The sequence below is a fragment of the Zootoca vivipara genome, chromosome 15, assembly GCF_965207765.1.
Source record: "Zootoca vivipara chromosome 15, rZooViv2.hap1.1, whole genome shotgun sequence".
Lineage (NCBI taxonomy): Eukaryota > Metazoa > Chordata > Lepidosauria > Squamata > Lacertidae > Zootoca > Zootoca vivipara.
The window spans coordinates 12,845,849-12,861,224 of NC_142598.1; the positions used below are offsets into that span (position 1 = coordinate 12,845,849).

Genomic DNA, 15,376 nt, shown 5'->3' on the forward strand with positions numbered 1-15,376 from the left:
GGGTGAGAGACACTCTCACGATGGAGCACAAGGGGCTACTTATACAGAGGGGGCGGGGATCTAATCACCCCAAATCAAGCTTGGATCCTAAGAATGGTTAAGGAAGTTCATGTAAGGACAGCCCCTGCCCTGCACTCCATCCCACATTGTTCAGGAGGACCCCATTCTTATGGGATGTCTTTTGAGGGATGGAGAAGTCTGTGGAGGCAGGAGGGGATGAGAAACTTTACTTCTGTGTGTAAGCCTACACGCTTAGGATCTGCTCAGACTTTTGGATGTGCTGAGGATGGGAGCAAGAGTGTGGGATGGAACACTGGGGCAGACAAGTCACAACAGTTCCTAGAGAGTCCACTAACAGGAACTCATCTGGGGAACACCTGACTAAGTTCCTGTTCCCCCAGATATGCAGATGAGATGGATTAGCTGGGACAAAAGCCCCTAGCCAGCAGCCATTCTCTCTCTTAGCCTTTTCTTCTCTCCTTCGATGGGAACACATCTCCAGAGAATCTCCAGTTAGGATGGTTCTCACTCTTTGCCTGCAGCCAAGAGTGAGACCAAATGAAGCCTTACCTTACTAAGTAGTCTCCAGATGTATATATATTCGTAACTTTTCTAAGTAAGCCTGCCTTTCTGAGATTATGTTGTTAACTCAGGATGAAACTGTAAGTAAACTCTATCTTATTTTATAAACACTGTTGTGTATTTCTTTTAAGAGGGACAAAGGGGACTTTGCCAGGAAGTATAATATTGAAGTATAAAGTATAATATTATTGTACAGGTTTTAACAAACCTGAACGCACACGCCTTGCTGTGCACAAAAGGGGAATGTCACTCTGCTGATATTGGAAGCTTGCTAACACAAGCTTGGATAGGATCTATCTAATAATATATCCTAATCCACATCCCTAACATTCCCACAAAGAGCACCAGCCCACCCCCTTGCATTCCATCTCCACTGCACACATTTCGTGATCTCTTTCAGTTTTCCGCTAACCTGCTGAACAGAACATGGGAATTGCATCACAAGACCAATTCGGTAGCAAGGCGGACAGAGCTCCCTTAAGCAAGTCCGTCTATCCTGCTACAGAATTTGGATGAGAAACATTGAACTTTTTAGCCCCCTTCAGAATCCGCCCAGACCTAAGAATCCCCCAACCAAACCCACGTTCTGAGTCTTCTCCTTTGAAGTAGCCAATGAGTTTGGTCTCTTCTTCCATGTGGTCAAAGGCCTGCAGCTCCAATTTGCTGCCGATGATCTCCACTGGGTCTTCCATCAGCTGCCGTGAAGAAAGAATTTGGTCAAGGACAACTTATTAGCAATGTAAATGGGGTGCTTACTGCCTGATATGAAACAAAGGGTGGATCTACAAATAGGGTTGCCAGGCTCAATAGTGGACAGGACTTCTGTGCCTTTAATTGCCCTGCTCTCTTTTGAATCTGGAAACCTTAAAGAGAAACCAGCAGACCCTTTGCTTGGAAATTAAACAAAGGGTCTGCTGGTTTCTCTTTAAGGTTTCCAGACTCTAAAGAGAGCAGGGCAATTAAAGGCACAGAAGTCCTGCCCACTATTGAGCCTGGCAACCCTATCTACAAACAGGGGGGGAAACATGCTATAAATAAGTCAGAAATTAAATCATTATAACAAAAGGGAAAAAACACTATGGAAAATAACAGATTTTCTTTTGCTCTCCAGCACCATCTGGCGTTGCATATTTATAATGCATTCAAAATGCTGTCTTTTTTTTACTCATGTAGCTGAGTCCAAAGTGTCTCATTGAGCAGGACTATTTCTCTATATGCCATCTGGGATTATTCACTTGGCTCCATAGTATTGAGTACCAGCCAGATATTTTTGACTCTAATGCCCATCTGTCCAGCCAGTTATGCTGGCTTGGAGTGACGGGAGTTATAGTCCAAAACAGATCAGGGAAGATTGCTGTATACAAACTAGGTACTGAGGAGGCGGCTCTACAAGAGCTGAATCTTCAGAATCAGCATTTAGGGGATATGTCAGAAATAGCAGGTATTATTGCATCATAATCCATAAACAGGTTCACTCAGGAGTAACCCTGTGTGGGCTAACATTCTAGTGTTGCGATTTGTGGCATTGCAGTCCAATCTAATGCACAACTATTCAAAAATACAGTAAGTCCCATGATATGTAAAGGTAAGGGGACCATTAGGTCCAGTCGTGACCGACTCTGGGGTTGCGTGCTCATCTCGCATTATTGGCCGAGGGAGCCGGCGTATAGCTTCCAGGTCATGTGGCCAGCATGACAAAGCTGCTTCTGGCGAACCAGAGCAGCACATGGAAATGCCGTTTACCTTCCCGCTGTAGCGGTTCCTATTTATCTACTTGCATTTTGACGTGCTTTCGAACTGCTAGGTTGGCAGGAGCTGGGACCAAGCAACGGGAGCTCACCCCGTCACAGGGATTCGAACCGCCGACCTTCTGATCAGCAAGCCCTAGGCTCAGTGGTTTAACCCACAGTGCCACCTGGGTCCCGCATGATATATAGTGAAGTTTATTCCCAGTTAAATGTGCATAGGATTGCAGTCTTGGGTAGTGGTCATGCTTGGAACAAAACAAGAGTTCAAAATTTCCACTTGAACAGTATTGGAGAAAAAAGCAGACAGCGTTGAGAACAGTCCTGTTTAGACAAAGTGTGTTTCCATTCACAATTTATGGCTTATATATTACATTTGCCCGGAGACCAAGAATAAGGTATCGCATAATAAAAGTTGCAAAGAGCGCTGACACCAATACATTATTTCTAGTATGAATGTGAGAGAATTTATTGGGCCAGTTCTGGTTTTGTTTGCACTTACGTCTAGGAGGAATTCAACCAAGACGTCTGCAGCCATTTGCCCATCAAACTCGATGATGTGATCCTCCTTAAAGATGTAAAGGCTGCCTTCTTCATCCAAACCTGGATAAAGGGCACACAGAGAGAGCAACGACTTTGCAGTTAGACTAAATGGGCTGGTGAGGTTCCTTCTAGCCCTGTGATTTTATAACTGTAAAACTGGATTATGTAGAAAAAGGGACTGCTACAATGGTCGCACTAGGTCTATTAAGAATCTGCTGTGTAATGTTAGCTGGAGACCATTCTGGAAGGTGAACAGCCTTCCTTGGTTGGAGGTGGTGTCAGCAATCTGAATCTGAAATAGAACAAAGGACAGTCGGGGCTCATCCACACTGCCAATTGTCCCACAATTTCTATTTGTCCTGTGATTTCTAAGTTCTTTTTTTTGTCCTGCTGCTCTGCCCGGCAAATCACGGGACAAACAAAAGTGTGGATGAGCCCTCAGCCCTGGGACTGGAGCTGAAAAGATTCAGATAGCATACCCTCCAACAGTTCCATATTCTCCGGGGTCACAGTATACAGCAAATATTCCTTTTACTGTTTAGATATTTCAGAGTGTCACACTCCTGGTCCTTTCCCTCTTGCTAGACAATCATAGAATCATAGAATCATAGAGTTGGAAGAGACCACAAGGGCCATCCAGTCCAACCCCCTGCCAAGCAGGAAACACCATCAAAGCATTCCTGACAGATGGCTGTCAAGCCTCTGCTCAAAGACCTCCAAAGAAGGAGACTCCACCACACTCCTTGGCAGCAAATTCCACTGCCGAACAGCTCTTACTGTCAGGAAGTTCTTCCTAATGTTTAGGTGGAATTTTCTTTCTTGTAGTTTGAATCCGTTGCTCCGTGTCCGCTTCTCTGGAGCAGCAGAAAACAACCTTTCTCCCTCCTTTATATGACATCCTTTTATATATTTGAACATGGTTATCATATCACCCCTTAACCTTCTCTTCTCCAGGCTAAACATACCCAGCTCCCTAAGCCGTTCCTCATAAGGCATCGTTTCCAGGCCTTTGACCATTTTGGTTGCCCTCTTCTGGACACGTTCCAGCTTATCAGTATCCTTCTTGAACTGTGGTGCCCAGAACTGGACACAATACTCCAGGTGAGGTCTGACCAGAGCAGAATACAGTGGTACTATTACTTCCCTTGATCTAGATGCTATACTCCTATTGATGCAGCCCAGAATTGCATTGGCTTTTTTAGCTGCTGCATCACACTGCTGACTCATGTCAAGTTTGTGGTCAACCAAAACTCCTAGATCCTTTTCACATGTACTGCTCTCAAGCCAGGTGTCTCCCATCCTGTATTTGTGCCTTTCATTTTTTTTGCCCAAGTGTAGTACTTTACATTTCTCCTTGTTAAAATTCATCTTGTTTGCTTTGGCCCAGTTGTCTAATCTGTTAAGGTCATTCTGAAGTGTGATCCTGTCCTCTGGGGTGTTAGCCACCCCTTCCAATTTGGTGTCATCTGCAAACTTGCTCAGGATTCCCTCAAGCCCATCATCCAAGTCATTGATAAAGATGTTGAACAAGACTGGGCCCAAGACTGAACCCTGTGGCACCCCACTAGTCACTACTCTCCAGGATGAGGAGGAGCCATTGATGAGCACCCTTTGGGTTCGGTCAGTAAGCCAGCTACAAATCCACTGAATGGTAACATTGTCTAGCCCACATTTTACCAGCTTCTTTACAAGAATATCATGGGGCACCTTGTCAAAGGCCTTGCTGAAATCAAGATAGGCTACATCCACAGCGTTCCCTTCATCTACCAGGCTTGTAATTCTGTCAAAAAATGAGATCAGATTAGTCTGACATGACTTATTTTTCAGGAACCCATGCTGACTTTTAGTGATCACAGAGTTTCTTTCTAGGTGCTCACAGACTGTTTGCTTAATGATCTGCTCTAGAATCTTTCCTGGTATTGATGTCAGGCTGACTGGGCGGTAATTGTTTGGGTCCTCTCTTTCCCCCTTTTTGAAAATAGGGACAACATTTGCCCTCCTCCAGTCTGCTGGAACTTTGCCTGTTCTCTAGGAATTTTCAAAGATTATTGCCAGTGGTTCTGAAATCACCTCTGCCAGTTCTTTTAATACTCTTGGATGTAGTTCATCTGGCCCTTGAGACTTGAATACATCTAAACTAGCCAAGTATTCTTGTACTACCTCCTTACTTATTCTGGGCTGTGTTTCCCCTGCTGAATCATCTGCTCCATATTCTTCAGGTCGGGCGTTTTTTTCTTTCTTGGAGAAGACTGAGGCAAAGAAGGCAGAGTTCTGCCCTTTCTCTGTCCCCTGTTTGCATTTCACCATCTTCTCCTCTGAGTGACCCCACTGTTTCCTTGTTTTTCCTTTTGCTACGGACATACCCATAAAACATCTCTGGGCAGTATGAAGCTATCTCGTTACATCATCAGCACAAGGATTTCCACTTGTGCAGTGAAACTTCCCCCCTCTTCTCTCCCCATGCCCTCCTCAAATCTTCTCTGGAGGGTTCAGGGGGGAACACAGAATAGATTTGGGGGTGTATGGTGGAGTGCTCCATTGCGCACATGTAAATCCTTGCACTGATGAAACAAGTTATTTGGAGGCTGCCCTTTGTCTTCATCTTCTCCTTTTAATCAGCTGCCGTTAGCTCTGTATACAGATTGAATTCTTCCTCTGCTTCCATTGCTGTGCCAAGATCTTTGTGTGGCAATCCAGTTCTCCTGGAGATGCCAATGCCTCCATGTTTCTCTCAGTCTGCTTTACTCCCTGCTGGGGCCTTGAACTCTCCCTTCTTTGGACTCCTTCGGAAGGTGGTGGACTCTCCTTCCTTGGAGGTTTCTAAGCAAAGGATGGACGGCCATCTGTCAAGAATGATTTAGTTGCAATTCCTGCATTGCAGGGGGTTGAACCAGACAGAGGACCCTCGGAGTCACTTACAACTCTATAATTCTATTATGATTATTATTATTATTATTAGCCTTCATCATCATCATCCTAATTTACATTTTAAAATATTCATTTAAACAAAACTAAATCAATGGCTTCCCTCCTTCTCTTTCCGTGGTTCATTTTGCATACCATACATCCCTGCACATTTTACATGAAGTTAACCATTCAGTAATCCATTGTTACATCCATCAAAACTTATTTACACTGTTGATTTTATCTTAATGCTACCAGCGTTTTTAAATAAACACAATTTTCACCAATATATTCAGTAAACATTTTCCAGTCTTCTTTAAACGTACATTCTTCTTGTTCTCTTATACTATATGTTAAATCTGCAAGCTGCGCGTATTCCATTAATATAATTCTATGATTCTCATAGCTGCCAAGTACCCCATTTTCCCCGGGAAACCCCCGTTTTTACTTACCTTTTCCCGGTGGTCCCCCGTATCACTTCGTCTCCCGTTTTTCTCCGTTATTTTCTCCTGCCGGCGATCATTTTTTTTCTTTCTGATTTGCCCTTCTATGGGCACAAAAAATGGCCACCGCCGGCTTCAAAAGTCGCATCTACGCATGACCGGTAGGACGTAGACGCGACTTCTGGTGTCGGCCATTTTTGGTGCCCATAGATGGGCGGACCGACACTGGAAGTTGCGTCGACGCACTTCCGGTCATGCGTAGAAGCTACTTTTGAAGCTGGTGGCGGCCATTTTTGGTGCCCATAGAAGGGCAAAACGACACCGGAAGTTACGTCAACGCAACTTCCGGTGTCACACGGCTGTCGGTCCCGGATTCTGCAGTCCGGGACTTGGAAGGTAAGATGATTCTGTGTTTGTGTAACCAAAGAGATAACTTCCCAAGTAATATAGACTGTGTACTTTATCAATATAATTTCTTATAGGGCCTACTCCTAGCCTCTCCATCACTTTCTGTTCCTCCTTGAGGCTTTGATTCCTGCTACTGGCTGCTCTCAGCTTTGAGTGCCATACCTATTTTTAAGTAACCCGCACGGTCCTTTTAAACTACCACAGAAGGACAGCAGCTTTAGCTTTGCTCCAGCTTAGCCATGTCATTGTTGTCAAGGGCTGTTTCGTTCACGCTGGTATCATTGGAACAATTGCAGATGAAAGATTGAATTCATCAACTGCTCTAGAGTGAAATTTGGGCAAGGGCCTCATCGCAGCCAGCCTGAGGCCAGATGGTTGCTGCTGCAGTGCATCTTGTTGGATCGGGGCCCTGGCAAGGGTAGCCTAGGCGCTGGCAGTAATGCGTGAAAATCCAGCAGAACATTGGTTGCTCTGTGAATAGTAATTTGACTTTGGTCACTGGAATCCCCTCAACATTCACTCGTGATTATCTGCAGCGTTATAAACAGATCGCACTTACCCAGCTTTTTGGCAAGTTTGGCATCTTTCTTGGAATCCAGTAATCCAAAACCAATGCCTTTCTCTTCGAGGACCTGTGCAGCGAGCTGAAGGAAAACACAGACAAGGTTGTCAAACTTCCTCAGGCCAGTATCCCACAGAGAGCATTTGATGGAGCAGAAGGCAGAGTCGGCCTTCCTGTTAAGTGAGGTGCAGCAGTTGCCTCAGGGCTCCAGCCGCCCCACTGCTTCCGCCCCACTGCACTGCCACTCAGGGCCGTCTTAAGGGTATCCAGCGCCGTGGTGCAAAATCCCTCCGGCGCCAACCCGGCTTGGAACGGCGGCTAGCAAGCCTGCTGTTGCAAGGGGGCGTGGTGGGAACAGCACACTGAAATGAGCCCTTTCGGGCGCTGCTCCCGCCACCCCAAGCCCGCCTGGGCTCAGGAGTGGCGGAGCTCTTTCCGCAGCATGCCGTTACATGGGCCGCGCAGCTCCCCCACTCATTGGGGCGCCCCTGAGAGGCTGGCGCCCTGGCGCAACGTGCCAGTCAGCCCATTAGGAAGGACGGCTCTGCTGCCGCTCATCTTCCCCACCCCTGGGACGAACATCAGGTGGCAAAACAAAACAGGATGGGCTGCCCCTGGTAGAAGACCCTTCAAGCATCCCAATTTTCCAGGGACAGTCCCAGAGTTACAGAAACCGTCCTGGTTTCTGATTTGGCTCTGGAATGTTCCACTTTTACTTAGGACGTCCCTATTTCCATTGGAGAAATGTTGGCGGGTTTGTTACACCACCCCCGAGCCAAGGACCTTTAGAAGACATCTGGGCAGCTCTATATAGAAAAGTTCTTTCATGTTTAATATTTTATTACGGTTTTTATATATATTGGAAACCACTCAGAGTGGCTGGGGCAAGAAACCCAGTCAGATGGGCGGGGAATAATAATAATAATAATAATAATAATAATAATAATAATAATAATAATAATAGAATAGGACATCCTTATTGAGACATCACCTTGCTGACAAAGGTCTGTATAGTTAAAGCTATGGTTTTCCCAGTAGTGATATATGGAAGTGAGAGCTGGACCATAAAGAAGGCTGATCGCCGAAGAATTGATGCTTTTGAATTATGGTGCTGGAGGAGACTCTTGAGAGTCCCATGGACTGCAAGAAGATCAAACCTATCCATTCTGAAGGAAATCAGCCCTGAGTGCTCACTGGAAGGACAGATCCTAAAGCTGAGGCTCCAATACATTGGCCACCTCATGAGAAGAGAAGACTCCCTGGAAAAGACCCTGATATTGGGAAAGATGGAGGGCACAAGGAGAAGGGGACGACAGAGGACGAGATGGTTGGACAGTGTTCTTGAAGCCACCAACATGAGTCTGACCAAACTGTGGGAGGCAGTGGAAGACGGGAGTGCCTGGCGTGCTCTGGTCCATGGGGTCACGAAGAGTCAGACACGACCGAACGACTAAACGACTAAACAACAACAACAACAATGTAGAAGTTCTAAGTACAGGGCAACACAAGGGAGTGATTCCCTTGCCTTTCAATTTTGATATACTCTTAATGGCCTGACCAACTTGTCATGGGTTACAGAGGGAAGGAGGGGAAACACTGGCTATGTTGAGAGGCCAGCTTTATCAGGCTTCCCTTCTCCTTCAGTTGTTTCCATTAAAGCTGCCCATTTATAAGAAGTCTGCAACTATAAGAACTATTGCCTGAGTTTGCTTGTTTTCTTCTGTCCTCCTCATCCCCTTTCCATTGTGTCTTGCAGATTAAACCTGAGGGCAGAGACAGGCGTGCTTGTTATTGATCTTACATAAGCTGCCCTCAAAGCCAGATGAAGAATGGGATAAACATGCTTTCAGTATATAAGCAAACTTCTTCTTGCTGTCAGATCTTTTTAGCCATTTCCCCATGGTTCTCATAATTCTCCTCTTTTCTACATTTTCCCATTTTGAGGCAAGGTGACACCCAAATTGCTTTTACCCCAGACCCAGAACTGGGGGGGGGGTGTTACTGATGTTTTATAATAGTGTTCCTTTGATATTCTAGACTTGGGACTTGGTTTTATAATTTCAATGTAGTTCCCAGTGTTTTCTTGTGTTTGAGGCATTTTGAGCAAATGCAACCGGAAAACTACCTAATTTGGTTCCAAGATCTCTAGTGAAGTTATAATATAATAGGTGGAAATATCCAAATGATATCCAAAATCATGCCGGAGGTATTATTATGGTTTTATTAATTGATGAATCGCCTTTCATATAAGATTCAAAGTGTTTTACAATCATACAATAAAAACAGCTAAAATAGCCTTTAAAACAATATAAATACACACTGAAAGCACCATAAAAATGTTTTTTCTCATCCAGCTGGGAATACTTGGTATAATATGGGTTGAAATAAAATGGGAACCAGGGACAGTGTCAATGCCCAATAAGTTGTGCTTTGCAGCTGACATGACTTGTGAGGGTTAGGAAGTGGAACTCACTTTCATTTTTAGTGCAGAGGGAGAAAATTTGCAGCCAATCTTTTCTCAGCTCTGCATGACAATTTGCACTTGCTGAAATTCTGCATATCTGCTGGAGGTATCAGGGCCCCCTTGCTCTCCTTTGTATCAGGATACCCATTGCCATTGCCATAACAATTGGGGTCATCGACAGAACACTTTGATCCCACTGAGAATCCACAGATTTTCAGTTCGAAATTGATCTCAGCGATTCTGATCTGTGTGCATTTGCAATTGATCCCTTCAGTAGGGTTGCCATATTCTGAAGAGCAAAAAAAAAAAGAAGACGCTGTGAGGGCCATTCAAAGCAAATAAATGCAATTTGCCCCAAATGGAAAAAGAGGGTGTGTCCTGGAAAAAGAGGACACATGGCAACCCCACCTTCAGCGCAAATTTGGACTTTCACATCCGCACCATGGCTGCTCCATTGTGGGAAGTGTATAAGACTACTTTTTAACCCAGGAAAATCTTCTCAAAAGTCGGGGGTCGTCTTATACGCCGGGTCATATTTCTTATACGGCGAGTATAAACTCTATATTTTAACTGGAAAAGTTGGGGGGTCGTCTTATACGCCCAGTCGTCTTATACGCCGGAATATACGGTATACACAACTGCCACAAAAGAAATGTGAGATAAAACGGAAGTAGAGGTAATAGAAAGAAGAGTTGGAAAGAAGAAACCAGATCTGATTCAATTTGAAAACATCCTGCCCCGCCCCCTGTTTTTTTATTATTATCTGTGAATCCAGTAAAAAGTATTGATTGTTGATTGAGAGCAATGTTATGTAGACAAAGCTCCATAAATTTCTGTATTTTAATGTTTTGTTGGAAGCCGCCCAGAGTGGCTGGGGGAACCCGGCCAGATGGGCGGGGTATAAATAATAAATTATTATTATTATTATTATTATTATTATTATTATTATTATTAATGGAGACTCTGGTTTTATTCACATTTACCTTTTGCCCTGCTCTTTCCAGGCACATGTCCACACTTAAAAGCTCTGTGTCCCGGTGTGTTTTCTTTTGCTCCACGCTTTCCCCACAAAACCACATTCGCTAGTGCTGGATCGGAACAAACATAAATTCGGGTTTTCCACAGATTCGGGTTTGCTCTGATTGAGCTTGAAGGACCGAGTTTTCATGGGGGAAAGCTCCAGGGCAAGAAAAAAGGTTCTCAGACACAGACCTTGCCTGGAAAGAACAGAATAAAAGTAATATGCATAAGCCCACAGATAGATTTTAATCCACACTAAACTCCAGCGTGGACAAGCCCTTACTCAACATTTAAAAAGTGTTCCAAGAATTTAAAAAGTTCCACATATATTATGAAGTTTGTTATGTATTCTTCAGTGGTCTGTGTTTGCCTGACCTTGAGTCTGGACTAAGGATTCTGAGCTCCTGTGTTCTGATTTGATACATGATATCCAATCACAGAACATTTCAGGATTTGGGCCTCTGCCGTAGGCCCTTAAACTCTGAGTCGTGATTCGTAGCTTGGAAGTTTAGCCAGCCAATCACGTTGGGAGCGGGAGTGGCCCAGGCCTTCAGAAATGTATATAAGCAGTTGCTTTGCCCCTGTTGTCCAGTTCTGTTAGTTCATAGAATCATAGAGTTGGAAGAGACCACAAGGGCCATCCAGTCCTACCCCCTGCCACGCAGGAAACACCATCAAAGCATTCCTGACATATGGCTGTCAAGCCTCCGCTTAAAGACCTCCAAAGAAGGAGACTCCACCACACTCCTTGGCAGCAAATTCCACTGCTGAACAGCTCTTACTGTCAGGAAGTTCTTCCTAATGTTTAGGTGGAATCTTCTTGTAGTTTGAATTCAGTGCTCCGTGTCCGCTTCTCTGGAGCAGCAGAAAACAACCTTTCTCCCTCCAATAAAGGTTCAATAAAGGTTCTTGCTGTTATCACTGTGTCTTGCCTTGTGGGGACCCACCTACACTTCAAAACTGTAATTCTTACAACAGGTAAATCTACGAACTGCTCCCTGTTTTGTTGTAAACTCAAACCTCTCTTTTGCTCTTGCAATTGGAATCTGTTCTCTTGTTATTTCTCCCCTGTTACTGGGGTGCAAGGCAACTCAGCAGCCTGCAACTCCAGGCCCAAGAGCATGGAAAGGCTTCTTCTTTTGGTGACACATGTACAACATATTCCCCCTGCAATGCATCAGCATTTGAACATGGCCACGCCCACTGGCCTTGCAAAATTGGCAAAGGGGGCATGCGACACTTGCAGGCAGATAGGCCGATTTTTAGAATTCTGCCCACAGTAAGCATAACACCCGGGAAGTCTGAGCATAAACTCAGGATTTGGGGCAGGTTGCTGTCTTAGCACATGCCAAGACACATTCCCAAAGTGGCAGCTCTTGGAAAGGGGTTTGCCCGACAGCTTGCTTTCACCTTCCCATTGTGTTCAAGTGACACACCTATGCCTGGAATGGAAACATTCAGATTCAGGTCAGGCAGAGGAGAAAAACAAAAGCCAAGCCCTTCACCAGAAAGGCCTGTCTCTCTTTCGCTCCTCTGCTGTCCATCTGCTCCCTTGTTTGGCAACACTTGGTTTCAAGTGTTTTCCTTGCAGTCGATTAAAGAAAAAAAAGACATTTTGTCATTTGAATTTGAAGAATTCAAATGCAACTGGGAGAACCTCTAAATATTTTTATTAAGGAAAAATATTTTTTGTATCCAAAATCTATGTATCATTGCAAGAGTTATTTAAAGCCTGCCAAAGAGTTCATGTGTTTACAGTGGTCTTCCAAGTCCCGTTCTTTGTGGTGAAGTTTTGATTCTTCCGGTTTCTGATTTTCCTGGTTAATCTTTCCATCTCTGCGTAGTCCAATAATTTCATCTGCCAGTCCGCCCTGGTAGGTATCTTGTTGTCTTTCCATCCTTGGGCAAGATACTATTATACAATTCTAGGATTCTCTGTCTCCAAAGAAAGCTACAGGGATGGTTATGGGCACTATCGCTGTACAGCAGAGGTCCCCAAACTAAGGCCTGGGGGCCGGATGCAGCCCAATCACCTTCTCAATCCGGCCCGCGTACGGTCCAAGAATCAGCATGTTTTTACATGAGTAGAATGTGTCCTTTTATTTAAAATGCATCTCTGGGTTATTTGTGGGGCCTGCCTAGTGTTTTTACATGAGTAGAATGTGTCCTTTAATTTAAAATGCATCTCTGGGTTATTTGTGGGGCCTGCCTAGTGTTTTTACATGAGTAGAATGTGTCCTTTAATTTAAAATGCATCTCTGGGTTATTTGTGGGGCCTGCCTAGTGTTTTTACATGAGTAGAATGTGTCCTTTAATTTAAAATGCATCTCTGGGTTATTTGTGGGGCATAGGAATTCGTTCATTTTTTCCCTTCAAAATATAGTCCGCCCCCCCACAAGGTCTGAGGGACAGTGGACCGGCCCCCTGCTGAAAAAGTTTGCTGACCCCTGCTGTCCAGGGTCTCCTCCCATGTCCAGGACCGTCTTTACCTAGGGGTGCAAAGGGTGCGGGGCACCCGGGTGTCGAATTCTGGGGGGCGCCAAATGTATACCTACTGTATACTGATCCCTCTTGATCGGCGCCAGTGAAAAGCAATGGAGCAAAAGTCCCAGCCCCCCCCCCCGTCACTGTGTTACTCCGTAGCGTCAAATATTCCTGACGAGTCAGGAAACAAAAGCAGTTTGTTACAGGTGAGCGATTTCCCCCCTAAAACAAGGTCAACAGTTTTGGCTCACCCCCCCCCCAAAAAAAACTCAATAAAAGTTAATTTGGGGGCACTGGGCGTCTTGTATTGTGCCCCTCACTCTATCAGATCCTTCTCTACGGGATTACTGAAATGTCATACAATAGCATGGCTCTTGTGGAAGTGCAGCATGCCCTAAATCTTTGTTATAAATAGCCCGAGCCCAAGTGTGCTCTGAAAGCACCAGGAGGCTGAAGAAGATAACAAATGCCAGCTGGAAGCCTCTTGGGGCGGGGGGACGGGTCTACCACTAAATCTGTTCATGGCGCTCACTGACAGCAGTTCAGGCTTTAGTTGAAATGTTAGAAGCGAGGGCAGCGCAGCCAGTTTTAATCTGAGAGCTCTTTCCGAGGAGAATTAGGCTATTAATTCGCAGGCAAAACTTGGAAGAGCGGTGTGGGCTATTTGCAAAATGGATTTCGAGCAGTCCGTTGGTGTGCTCTGAAGTCCCAGCAACTGGGGAAGGTGGCGATTGGTTAGCTTGGAAAGTTTCGTGCATATTGCATGCAGCGGTATCTCTCCCAGGCCCGTCCTAGCCATAGAGGCTAGTGGCGCGGAGAACCACGGTGCCGGGCGCTGGAAGGGCGCCAAGTGAGAGCAGGGTTCCGGCGATCTGGCCAGGACTGCGCTCCTTCTCCGAGGACTCCGCGCTGCGCCTCCTTCTCGTTTCCCCAGCGCTGGGTTCCGCTCAGTCGAGCTTCGCCACCAGCGCGCGCACAGCACCCAAGCAGCTCTTGCTGGTCCCGCGGTGCGCGCGCTGGTGGCAAAGCTCGACTGAGCGGAACCCAGCGCTGGGGAAACGAGAAGGAGGCGCAGCGCGGAGTCCTCGGAGGTCCGCTTGGCACTCCCGGGCCCTTGGAGAGGCTCTGGAGGGGGGCGCTGGAGGGACCTAGCGCCAGGGCGCTGGATGGGCTTAAGACGGCCCTGATCTCTCCTTATGCATTCTGATATGAATATTTGTAATTGTGTGAGGAAAGGATATAAAACAGAATGTGCGATTGGTTGTGCCTAACACAGTGTCCGACGAAATGATATCCCAAGTCCAGCAAAACATGCCTCTCCTGTATTAGTCTCTACGGGCACAGGAGGCGATGCAACCTTCCAATAGTTTGACTTCACTCCCAAAGACCCACTCCTCCATTGTCTCCTGAGAGCAATGGGATGTCCAATAAAGTTTATATTAAACTCTACGTATCTGATGCTCCACTCTGCCTGGGTCATATTGGCAGCATGATCCTCCTACTCATGTTTACTCAAAAATATGTCCTGCTGAGTTTAATGGAACTGCGTTCTGCAACCCTGTGAAAGACTGCAGCTCTAGCCAAAAATCCTGTACCAGTTGCATATGCCAGCGAGGAAAATGAAATCCTGCAATCGCTGGATTTGTTTCTTTTACCAGATTTGTAACAGGGCGTAGGAATGAGTTCTGGAGTTCAACATAGCCTCACCCTAGGTTCACAGGGCTGCAAGATGCCTTTCGCTTAAGGCCACTAAAATTAGGAACACCCAGCCCAGCTAAAAATATGACCTAGTAAGACTATATGAAACCTTTTGTGAGGCACTGTGCAGATCAGAACACCATTGTTTGTCCCAGATGCCTGTAAACCGAATTCCTGGAGCGTGAGCAGAGAAACCTCTCTCCTGTTGGTGAGGTACCGGTAACTGGAGAAGATACGCTCCGAGGGAGATTTAACAGACATGTGTGCCTCCCTGGTAATTGGGGGAAAGTCAAAGATGTGCATCTCTCTCTCCCTCACCCCTCCCTCTCTCTCAATCACCCCATAACCTATCATCTCAAAGCTGAGATGGGGAACTTTTTCTATGTTGAAGGCCTTGGTGGGTAATCTGGTGGGGGCCACATACTGGTGGGTGGGTGGGGCAGAAGCCAGCTGTGGGTCAGATCACAAATGGGTGAAGCTACTCCTTTCCTGTTTTTCTCTGCTTGCATTTTGTGTGCTGGCT

General features: G+C 45.7%; 1 protein-coding gene across 1 annotated transcript in view; it reads right to left on the reverse strand.

Moving 5' to 3' along the window:
• CASQ2 (calsequestrin 2) overlaps positions 1-15,376 on the reverse strand; it is a 35,175-nt gene that overhangs the window by 15,751 nt on the left and 4,048 nt on the right. Inside the window, exons 2-4 of the mRNA XM_035097320.3 lie at positions 7,185-7,269; positions 2,830-2,930; positions 1,166-1,277 (exon numbers count right to left, since the gene is read on the reverse strand). Of these exons, the coding sequence (XP_034953211.1) occupies positions 1,166-1,277; positions 2,830-2,930; positions 7,185-7,269 (298 nt within the window). The remainder of the gene's footprint in view (positions 1-1,165; positions 1,278-2,829; positions 2,931-7,184; positions 7,270-15,376) is intronic.